The sequence below is a fragment of the Porites lutea genome, chromosome 11 (assembly GCF_958299795.1).
Source record: "Porites lutea chromosome 11, jaPorLute2.1, whole genome shotgun sequence".
Taxonomy (NCBI): domain Eukaryota; kingdom Metazoa; phylum Cnidaria; class Anthozoa; order Scleractinia; family Poritidae; genus Porites; species Porites lutea.
Window position 1 is genome coordinate 20,918,750 of NC_133211.1, and position 11,675 is coordinate 20,930,424.

An 11,675-nucleotide genomic window follows, 5' to 3' on the forward strand; every position below is an offset into this window, starting at 1 on the left:
AATAGAAAACTTTTTTCCTGTGTTTGCATAGCCTGATATAAACACTCGAGGCGTTGGGAGAATTCTCGACGGTTATGCAAACCCTCGACTTCGTCTCGGGTTTGCATAACTGTCTCGAATTCTCCCAACCCCTCTCGTGTTTATATCAGGCTATGCAAACAGGGAAAACGTTTTCTATTGCTTAAAGAAACATTCTTGCCACTAAACCCATACTGGTCTTTTGTTCTCGTTTGACGGATAGCGAGATGGGTACAATCAAAAGCCATACCTATGGGTGTTGGTACAATGCAAATGAAAGAGTGGATTTCCTTGTTGCAAAGCTTTTTCGCGCGTTGCTATAAAAAAAAAAGAAAAAATGATTTTGTCCTTCAGTATGCTTTTTTACAATAGAGATCTCTGAATGATCTTTGAGTTTGTCTATTTCGTCTAGTTAATGAATAAAAGGGTTACGTTTCTAAAGAAACTGCAATGTTTCGTCGGGAATGGGGGGAGGGAAGCACAAAATTTGGTTGGATCCCCGGCGGGGGCACACACAGAAAGTATCTCGGATAGGAAAAGGATATACATTTACTACAGAGGCATTTCTGACAAAGGCGAAGAGTTCGGTAGGCACCCGGGGGGCTAGGGAGCAGATTTCCAACGCATAAATCGCAGCCCGTTGATAGTTTGGAGATTCTTGGATCAACCAAAATAAATTTAAAAATGAGAGATTTTATGGAAACCTGTCTGGGGTCCCCCACCTCCATGTAAACAGGCCCTAGGTTGACCCAGGTTGACCCCAGTATGAGAAAATCCCTTCACAAAGTGGTCACGAGTTGTCACTTAACAGCAAATTTTCTACCACGTGACGTGTTTATTCATTACTTTAATTACAGGTAATTTGCATCGTCACAATTGAAGCTGCGTTTGTGGCAACAGCGTCTCGTCTTGATCTTGGCCGTTTTTCATTTTTGCCCAAAGTAGCGTGAAAATGTCAATTGTTTCGTTTCTAGTGCTTTACTCAACAGTTTTGGTGACAGCCGCTGTTGCTGCAAAGCTATCGAGGCTTCATTATTTACCCGAGACGGACATGAATGTGGTAAGTACATAATGGTTTCAGTCCAGTCATGGTTGCATGCTTATAGACAAAACTGAGCAGTTTTTTCTTTAATAACCGATAAGCGCGTCACAAATCTATAATACCCTCATTTATGAGTATACTTAATAAACTAAAGCACCCTTTGGTAAATGATAATTGTGGTTTCTATTTATGAAAAATCGACATACGACTGAAATGCATGATGAATACATATTTCATATGACTGCGGCAAACTTATGTTAAACGGTCAAGTTTCGCTCTACGCTATTTTGAATCTTCTCACTCTTTCTTTTGGCAATTATTTAAAATGCTTTGTTGGGGAAAATGTTCCAAATATGCGATGAAGATTCGGTATTTTTGCGTTTTGGGGGAAAACAAAATTGCTGAATGAAAATAATTTGCCTTCAAACAAATAAGTGTTTATGTCAGTACCTAAACATGAACAATTATGACGCTTACAGCATTGTAACGAACACTGAGGCTCTAAAGGTTATAACGGACAGAGAAAAGTTGGCTCTGTCCTCTGTATTTATCTGAACAAATAATAACCTTTGCGCTTTGAAAATGAAAGGCGAAGCTAAAACGTCGATGACGTAATTGCCTACAGGTAACGCCAGTGGTATCCCTGAAGTTATGCATACTGGCTGGCTGCACTGCTGCTGAACTAACTTGATTTTTGTTATGAAGCGTTGAAACTGATTTAAATTTTTTTTCACCAATTTGATTTGTGAATTAGTTACAACCTGTAAAATATAACGACTCACTAATTGTAACTCACTCATAGCATTTCGTTAAAGGTCGCAACGGAAAGCGGACTGCCAGCAGTCGTTTTATTTCCTCAATTGAGGCACCCGAGCTGACTTATGATTATGGAGTTAAATCTCGCGGTTTTGCTCTCGTTTCTTTGTTCTGCCCTCGGATTTTTCGCGTTTTTGAAGTAACTAGTCAAAGAGAAGACTGGTCAAAGTCCTTACTCGAAAAATGGTTCTTGCAGAATGGGCTTTTCAGGCAGTGACGCGAAGAAAGGGACTTTAAGATCTGGCAACGCGATGGCAACGAGAACGTAAAAGAAATCGGTTTAGAGGGCAAAACAACAATTTTAAGCATGCACCATACCTTTTTGTAAATTTCTTTGCCGTTTTTGCATGACTACGACGTGAAATTGCTTGTCATTATTACATTTTATGGAGGAAGTAAACAAGCGACGACGAAATTTTATTTCTCTTTCTCAACTTGGATAGGGATCCTAGTAATTCAACTCCAGGGGGGGTTCTCCTACTTTGAACTATAAAAGTAAATGGGTAGGAATAATCGCGATAAACACTGGAAGAAAGTAAATTCACTTTTTATACGACGTTTTCGCTGCCATCGCTTCGTCGGGTCGAAAATCCCTTATTTTAGCCAAGTCACGCAACCCCGAGAGTTTTGGGCTAAATCTATAGATTATTTTTAATGTTGCGACAACATTTGGCTCCAAAATCGACAGCAACAACGACAACAAAACAAAAAACAAAGGTTATTTAGAAAATGTGACGCTCTGCATTTCCAAGAACTGTTAAGATTTCGTCCTTTAAGTGACTGTGTCGAAGTGGAATTTGGATATGTTGGGTTTTGAGGAGAGGGGGAGTGCCAGAATAAAACCTCTTGGAGAAGAGAACCCAGGCAGCATTGCTTTGGTAATAAGATGATTGCTCTTATCAGTGCGCCAGCTCTTCTCCCCACACATTCCGCATGGAACCTGTCAGATTCTCTCAGTCGACTAACAAATACTAAAAACCTTGTCCTGTTCAGAGACCTCTAAAGTCAGATTGAGTATGAGTAATTGTGTAAACCAAGCTCGTGTCGCTTGACCTCTACTTATATAAGGCGAATTTGTTCCGAATTTTTACGTGTCTCATAAATCGTTACCTACACTGTGCAAAATTTCTAGATATATTAATTTTCCGAACAAGCACCCTCACATAGTGATAGTTAAAAGGCCCGCAGAGTTTAGAGAAGCAATACTGACATCGCGATCAATTCTTTCCTCTTTTAATATTTTGCAGACCCAAATCATCCGTTACAATGGGTATCCTGCCGAGGAGTACAGCGTTTTTACAGATGATGGTTACATTATTTACATACAAAGGATACCATCAGGAAGAAATCAGGATCCCAGCAGCGGTCCAAAGCCAGTGATATTCCTCCAGCACGGTCTCCTTTGCTCCTCGTCCAATTGGGTGACTAATTTACCGAATGAGGGTTTTGCTTTCATCCTGGCTGACGCAGGATTCGACGTTTGGTTGGGGAATGTAAGGGGAAATACGTACGGTCTTCGCCATGTAAAGTACCCGGTGCATTCTGATGAGTTTTGGAATTTTAGGTCAGACAGTTGCCCCCTTTTTAACTCATGTCGCGTAAGCTATGGTAAAACGGGCTGCAAAAGCGTGCCAATTGTTTCGAAGCATTGGTGCAAAACGGCGAAACCTGTAGTGCAAGTTGCAACAAATCTGGTTGCTGCAAGTTGCGTGAATACTGACTTCTGATTGGATGAAATAAGGCGGGAGTCACGCCATACACGGGAGTTGCAAAACAAGTTTGCCATGGGCCGTTCAAACGCGCATCATGTACAAATTTTGGTGCAAAAAGTAGAGCTACTCTTCTTTCTGAAACAACTTTTCAAAACCTGCAACAACCAGATTTGTTGCAAGACAGGTTAAGGTCGTGGGTGGTAAAACTCTCAACATCGCTATTGAACTCGTTTAGCAGCAGTACTGCAAAATAAGTTGTACATTTTTTGTTGTTACCGTACGTTTAGTTATAGCTGGCCTGGGAGGCGGGCTAAGAGGAACTGTGATGTAAGGCCGCGAGTAGGCTCTTCATTTGGGGGTTTTTGCAAGTTCTCTGGCGGCTCGCTACACATACGACTCGTCGTGAATAGCTTGCTCTCAGGCTCTTTTGTTGGTCGTTGAGTCACAGTAGATCGAGAGAACGCCTGGGGGGCGAGCGGCAAAGGCGCGAGGACCGATGGCGGAAGCTTTTTCCTCTCTCCACCCCAATCTCTCCTCCTTTTTACCGTTAATTTACATCATTTTACTTTTACACTCGCCGCGCGTGGCTTTGAGGAAAAAAGGACGACCGCTTGCGGTCTATAGGTATTAGGGACCTTACGACACTACGACGGCGACAGCAAGGAGAACGTCAAAAAAAAAAAAAATAGGTTTAATGAGCAAAACAACAACTCTGCACGTGCGTCACGCTTTTTTGTACATTTCTTTGCTGTCCCTGCACAACAACGACGCGAAATGACCACACTTTAAGTTTACTTGAGTACGGAAACGACAAGGCGATAAATTCTACCATCTCTGTCTGAACTCGGGCGGGGCCCCCTCTCTTCAGCTCCAACCAAAATTCCCTTGTTTTAAGTAACAGTGCGAATTGGGATAATCGCGAAAACGTCTAAAAGGATGCGAAGTCCATTTTTCAACGACGTTTTCATGGACGTCGCCGTTGTCGGATCGTAATGTCCCTATTGTAACGACGAGCCCCCCGTAAATGGCTATACATATACTGCTATTTACTACTCAACTTCGAGAAGGGCCATCTCCCCAAGTTCTTTTCAGGAAAACGTCGAGCAGGCGTATTCATCACTCAACGAAATGTTCTAACCGTTAAGCGGCCCACGTTACACAGACTTGGTAATAAATGGATAAAAGTACAAGAGAAATTGCAGTTATAAAATGTTTGTTGATCTTGTAGCTGGGATGAGATGGCAAGCCAAGACCTTCCCGCCATGTTGAACTTTGTTACAAACAAAACATCACAGTCCTCGATATATTACGCTGCCCATTCACAAGGAACCTTGATGGCTTTTGCCGAGTTTTCCAGGAATAAAGAATTAGCGAAAAAAGTGAAGAAGTTCTTTGCTATGGGACCCGTGGCCACTGTGGGCCATATGGAGAGTCCTATTAAATATCTTGCTGATTGGATACACGAAATAAAGGTATGATGTTAGATGAACACCGTAGGCATGTAACCCTGAAGCGTAGACCTCTGTTCCAATGCAGGGGTTTTCGTGAGAAACAATCTAAATTTACCTCCTAATTTTGCGGGAAAAAACTGATACACAAGCAACAGTAGACTTGCTACAAGTCGACCTCTTGGCCGCGAAGCGGCCGACCGCGAGATCCGACGAAGGACTTTTTTGAAAGTCTAAAGCAACAGGTTTAGATTAACTTTGCAAGTGCATCATACTCCTTTGTACATTTCTTTGCCTTCGGTGAACGACTAGAACCTGAAATTTCTTTTCAGGTTTTTAAGGAGGACGCGAACCCTCTTGTACCTTCCTTGAAAATTCAACTCCACGAAAATTCGCCAACATCTGACAAATTGAAGAGGTGGAATAAGAGCCTTAAAGCCATAACCCATAAGTTATCTTTCTCAATTTGGATATGGTTCTCAAGCCCCGTGCAAACAGACGCAACATTGTTGGCCAAAAACTCCCAACATTATTAGATTTTACATGTTGCGTCCGTTTGTACACCCTGTTGCATGTTGTTGGATGTTTTTGGGAGTTGTTGCGCAAACGGACGCAACATTGTTGGATGTTACATGTTGTGTCTGTTTGCACACCCTGTTGCATGTTGTTGGGAGCTGTTGCGCAGAGTTTAAAACCGGTCTAACTTTTAGCTCCGTGCAAACGGACGCAACAACTCCCAGCATTGCGGTGTCCGTTTGCACGTAGCTTTATGAGTTCAGCTCCAGGCCCCAGTTGTTCAAAAGGTGATAGCGCTATCCACTGGATAAATCCCTGTCCAGTGGATAGCGTAATTGGTTTCCCTAATACGTATCCACTAGATTGTGATTTATCCGATGGATAGCGCTATCCAACGTTTAAACAACCCGGGCCAGGAGCGTTCGAGTTAGTGAGATCCTCTGTATGGATACCTGCGGTCAACGATTTCGTCGCGCCTTTTCCATCAAATCGTCGGTTTCCTCATCAGGCGAACTGATCGTCGCATCACAAGAATTGTTTTGCATGTTTTGATGATGGAAACGAGAAAACAAGCAAAACAAAAACCGAGCGTACAGCACACTTTTTTCAGTGGTAGATTTCTCTGCCGTCATTGCACGACTAACGTTGTCAAACTTGATTAAAATCAATTACGATCATCGTGACTTCGATTTCGTGGGAAATACCCATATAGAGGCTCACCTGAGTTGGAATAATCGCGATGAAGATTGAGAACGCGAATTCACTTTTTAAGCTTCGTTTTGGCTGCCATCGCCTTCCTCGGATCTTAAGATCCCTATTAATTATGGAAAATCTTCTTAATTAATTCTTTCTTTTTTATGCAGTTTTTGTTTGGCGTTCGTGATTTTCTGCCGTCTGATGCCATTATTCGTTGGTTGGCTAAGAAGGTTTGCTCAGATAAAGACTTGGAAACATTCTGCTCCGACATAATTTTTATCATCTGTGGCTTTGATAAGAAGCAGCTGAATGAGGTAAGCAATACTGAGTCAATAAAAAGATAAATCTCATCCGATTGAAGAAATATATAAAGCTATTCCAATTAACGCTAGGCTGATTTCGCAAGCTATAAAGTTGTACGAGAAAGAGGTCACGCTTGGTCACCAATGATGGCATTTCATCGCTTGCTTGTCGGGTTGAGTTTTAGCAAGTATGTTCATCATACTGAATTCAAATTCAAATCGTAACACTCTCATTGCGTTATTCTAAGCGCGCTAAGTTTACACATTGTCGCGCGCAAACAGTTTCAAATTTAATATTTTAGTACATGACTGTAAACTGGGTAATAAAGACCCAAATCACAAAGACCTATTTTTTGTGGGACTCATCCCTCGTAGTCCTTTATCCCACAACTATTAATTGACATTATTATAGAAGGGTCTGTAATTTGCAAAATGTGTATGTCCGTTCAACGTTTCTCAGGTGATGTTTTACTGCCCAGCATCCGCCAGCAGCATTATACTCAAAATTTGTAACCTCTAGTTTAAGTTTTTTTTTTGTTTGCTTTAATGACAGACTCGACTTCCAATATATTATACACACACGCCAGCTGGAACGTCAGTCAGGAACATGGTTCACTTTGCGCAGGTAAGTTCACTGATTTGAGCTTAACCCTTAAGGTCCCAATATAGCAACAACAATTTTCTCCTAACAATATCCATACACCCTCAAGAGATAAAGTTATGAGAATTAATAAAATGATCATCATAGAGAAACTTCCATGATCTTTTAGCAAATTCTCTCAACTAATTCTTAAAGGAGATGTATGGAGATCAGTTTGGAGAATTTGTATGTGGATACTGGTGCTTAAAGGGTTAATGCCTGCCGATCTATCAGCGCCGAGTATCCTAACACGCAATTAGGCACGATTTCTTATGCCATTTTAATCACATCTTTCTCTGTAATTAGATGTACATTTCCAAGAAGTTCCAGATGTATGATTACGGAAGTTCAGAGGAAAACAAGAAGCACTATGGGCAGGTATGCTTTATAAAGACAGGAATAAACCGAAAAGCTCGGTTTCTTCTTCATGAAGTATTAAAAAAGATGTTACTGAGAGCCCATAAAGGTCGAGTAGATCCGAAACACAACGGGTGCTTAAGATTGGTTTACAAGCACTTGGACGTATATTAATCGGTGTAGGAACTTTTAAAATAAATAGCAAGTTTAGCACAATCACCAGATTGGTAATAGGAGATTAATTGGGACTGCTGTGAACCTTGGTGTCGCGAGGTAATGATGAACTTCTCTGAATCATGTGCGGCATTTGTCGTACCCGTAACACATTTTTGTTGCACGTTTGAGTCAAGTTCATCGCCCTTTTACGTGAATTTTCATAACTAAAAGTAACCACGCTCCACAGTGAGAGCAGTATTGAATAGAGTAGACTACAGTCAGCCAAAGTTGTCTTACACTAGCGTTACCTTGCGCGGACAGTTTAAAACCTTTTCTAGCCTGCGAGCAAGTTCTCCTATTTGGGCGTGCGAAGCGAGTCTCGCGAGAACGGCCCCTCGCTCGCGCGTTCTCGCGAGGCTCGCCCAAATAGGAGAGCTTGCTAGCAGGCTAAACCTTCTCCGACATTTGTCTCTTTTAATATATTTAGTTTTAAAGTGGCCAGGAAGCCTGCCGCTCGGCTTGCTTCAAACAGAATTCTTTCTCGGGAAAATTTCCATTGGCGAATGGGTCATACTGTTCGTCAGGGACCTTGCTTGTACCTGATAAATTACCAAGAGAAGCAGACACATCAAGAACACTGCCTCTTTCTAATTTCTTTCATACCGTTTCTTTCTAGCCCACTCCACCTCAATACAATGCCTCAGACATGACAGTCCCCGTGGCTTTATACTGGGCACAGAATGACTGGCTTGCTGACCCCGCAGACGTGAACGCACTTCTTCCACTGCTACCAAATAAACTTTACAACAACTACATCAAAAATTGGGACCATTTGGACTTCATCTGGGGAATGGACGCTGCTAAAATAGTATATGATGATATAATTAGAAATATTGGGTGGGATTAAATGGATGTGTTTAATCCCGGATTTGAGCCTTAATATATTCAAGAAAACTCGCAAACGCTAAGTGTTCTCTGTATATTTTTAATAAAATAAGAATCAATTCATTATTTCAAAATAATAAGAAGTTATTTTAAAATTAAGATGCGGTGAAATGTGTCCGTTAAGCACAGTCAAAAGAACCTAGTTAAGGATAGAAGCATCATTCTGCTTAATTCGTTTTTCACATGATATACAGTTAATTCCCTTTGTTGCGGACACTGTAGGGACCTTAAGGTAGAGTCCTCATTAGCGAAAGTCCGTAATAGCGGGAGTAAATTTTAGTCAAACGTCTGTAATATGTTTTCGCCGGGAATTTAGCTGCTGTCCGTTTTATTGAGGTGTCCTTTATAGCGGGGTGTGCGCAACGCGAGAGTTGACTGTGGTAAGAAAAGTTTGGGTAACATTGTGCCCGCTTCAGTAAAATAATAATTGGATTCGACTTTAAAATGAGGTTCGTCTAATTAGCCATATTGAGGTGTTGTTTCGAATTGTACCATGGGACTCTTTTTGAGGGACGCTAGCGATTCAAGGTTTTCGATCCAAAGAAAACACAAAGGTGGTAATGGTTTAGTTTGCGTGTCTTTGGCCTTCGATAACCAGTATAGGAAACGACTGTAAATTGATAACATTGATTTTTGGGCTAGCTTTCAACTCGTAATTGTATTGTCAAAAAAAAAATATAAAAAGCAATATGCTTTGTTTTCCTTTCGAGAGAATCATGGCTTCAGTGATGTCTTTCTTTTGGAGTTCCTAGTAAGTTTGAAAATAGTTAGTTAATTTAAGCTCTGCTTTTAGCCCAAAATTTGGAACTCAATCGCCCTTACGTTTCTCCGCGATTCTTTTCTGTAATGCATATCATAGCGTGCATGTTTGTTGTGCTGAAATAAAGAAACCTTGAACTACCCCGGAAAAGATAATTTCCCAAACTAAATCTTCGAAAAACCTTCCTCCCCTTATACTCAAATACTGGCGTACTATGAATTCTGTACGTAGTATTGCGCTATGGTTGACGTCAAAATGGCTAGGTGATATTGAGTTGATAATGGCCAATGACAAAAGGACAAAGCCAATGACCTTTATTGGTGGAAAGGCGAGCGTTGCCAGTAACTGACTTATAATATGGCCAAATGTGCGAGCTTTCGCATGGGCATAGTGGACAGAGAAGGGGGTTCTTTTTACTGGTAGCCCAAGAAAACCTGTAGTCCACCTTTTCTGCCATAATATTTCGGTATTTGTCACTTGGACCAGAATTTTCTGCCAGGAATTTGTTATTTGCTGGCATTTTCCCTTTAGAAACCTCCTGAACCCTCCGATTATCGTTGTTGAGATAATTTATGCATCCATTTTTAACTGCCTTCTGATCAAATATTTCGTTTGTCAATTTTCGTTTAGTTCCCTTGGCAACATCGTCTTCAGTACTAGTTTGTCCTTGGTTGACATTTATCGAAGGTTTTGCTGCCGATTTTGCTGCTTCCATAATTGTGTCAATGAAGCTTTTTTCTTGGGCTTCCAACCTGTTTTCCTTGACACAGGTTCTTCGATAATCCGTGTTTCCACTGTAGTTTGGATTTGAACTGTTATGGTTGTGTAAGTAGTCTAGATCCTTTGAGGCTGTAGGCCGAGTCAGCACGGCTTTAACTTGGCTTTGAATTTTATTTCTATCAGCAAAAGGTTGGGTTTCTATGGAAACTGTACTATCCTTACGTAACTGGTGGGCTAAATGACCGTCAGATGTTTCCCCAGCCCTTGTAAGCTTATTCGTTGCACCATCTTTTGTTCGTTTTGACTTAACACATGTCATTCTATTATCGCCGGCGTAAGGCTTAGCCTGCTCACTGGTGTTCGCGTTGCATTTTGCTGATTTAATATCATAACAAACAGAAGCTAAATCGAACGTTTGTGTGCCAGCACTAACTATGTTTGCATGACGAGTGCTAGGTTGTGTCTTGAGTTCAAAATTCCTTTGGTGTTGTTGCTCAGAAGTCTCATTCCATCCCTGATTTATGACTGCTTTATTTTTAAAGATGTCCCTGTGATTACTTCTGGTACAGCCCTTGCAGCCCTTCCCTTTACTTTGAGTCTGCGTCATAGGAACATGGGCATTCCAAGGCCTAGTGTTAGTTTGGTCAGCGGTCATTAAAAGTTTACGCTCGCTGTTGATCAATGGGAAAGCAGAATCTGAGCACGCCTCTGAGGAATGAGCCACGTCTGTATTTTCAAGTTCACATTTTTGTTTCTTTAAAGAAATGTTCCCACTGACATCTCCGCCGGATTTCGGTTTGAATCTCTTGACCTTTCCCTCATTACAAAAACAGCTTGCCTCTTTGACGTTTTCAGTCTTTCTTTTCTTTTGAGTGTAAGGAAAACTTAGTCTGATAGAACAGTGATTCGTCTTTGCTCCGTTCGCTTCTTTTTTTAGGCATTTTATATTGTTATTTCTATTCATTCTTGCTTCTTTTCTTGTGTTGTCCATACAGATGTTCTTCTTAAGACCTTTATCAGGTTTCTCTTTGCACATCTCTTTCCGAGGTCTATTCTCAACACTAAGACACTCTTCTACGCCTCCTTTGAGCTTGTGTCCTCTTCAACATCCCCTGACTGCCGGAATGCACTCCTAAGTTCTTTGCCTCCTCTTCCTTGTTACACAAGACGTCGTAAGATGAACCAGGCTCTGCCCAGTGTCTCATAACCAGAGTCTCGTCAGCCGTGTTGATTGATGAACGCTGTTTTTTACCAATGCAAGATATCGATGTATAGCTTTTATCGTCGGTCCCCTCGCCATAACAATGATACTGCATTATGCCGTATGTATTTTCGTGATATTGACGATTCTCTATTGTTTGCTCATCCTCCTGATTTTTATTCATGGAATAACCAGGCCCCCTTCCAAAAAAGTCATTTTGTTGCCGTTTTCTTGTCTTTTTAAGCTGTATCAACGGCATGAAAGCTCACCTAGTGGAGCAGCAGTATTTGCCAAAAGGTTTGTTAAAAATTTCGATATCTTGCTTTCTGCTTTGTTCACCGCTCTC

General features: G+C 41.3%; 1 protein-coding gene across 1 annotated transcript; it reads left to right on the forward strand.

Annotated features, from left to right (window-relative positions):
- Positions 1-879: 879 nt before the first annotated feature.
- On the forward strand, positions 880-9,548 carry LOC140952201 (lysosomal acid lipase/cholesteryl ester hydrolase-like). Its single transcript, XM_073401622.1, has 7 exons — positions 880-1,078; positions 3,124-3,440; positions 4,817-5,060; positions 6,416-6,562; positions 7,104-7,175; positions 7,497-7,568; positions 8,380-9,548. Exons 1-7 carry the CDS (start codon positions 971-973, stop codon positions 8,608-8,610), a joined length of 1,191 nt encoding a protein of 396 aa, XP_073257723.1. The 5' UTR covers positions 880-970; the 3' UTR covers positions 8,611-9,548.
- Positions 9,549-11,675: the final 2,127 nt, after the last annotated feature.

Excerpts from the sequence above, each read along its gene's own strand:
- LOC140952201 (XM_073401622.1), top strand. The coding sequence starts at position 971 with ATGTCAATTGTTTCGTTTCTAGTGCTTTACTCAACAGTTTTGGTGACA. Across the intron at positions 6,563-7,103 it reads ATAAGAAGCAGCTGAATGAG|ACTCGACTTCCAATATATTA; the intron begins GTAAGCAATACT and ends CTTTAATGACAG. Across the intron at positions 7,569-8,379 it reads ACAAGAAGCACTATGGGCAG|CCCACTCCACCTCAATACAA; the intron begins GTATGCTTTATA and ends GTTTCTTTCTAG.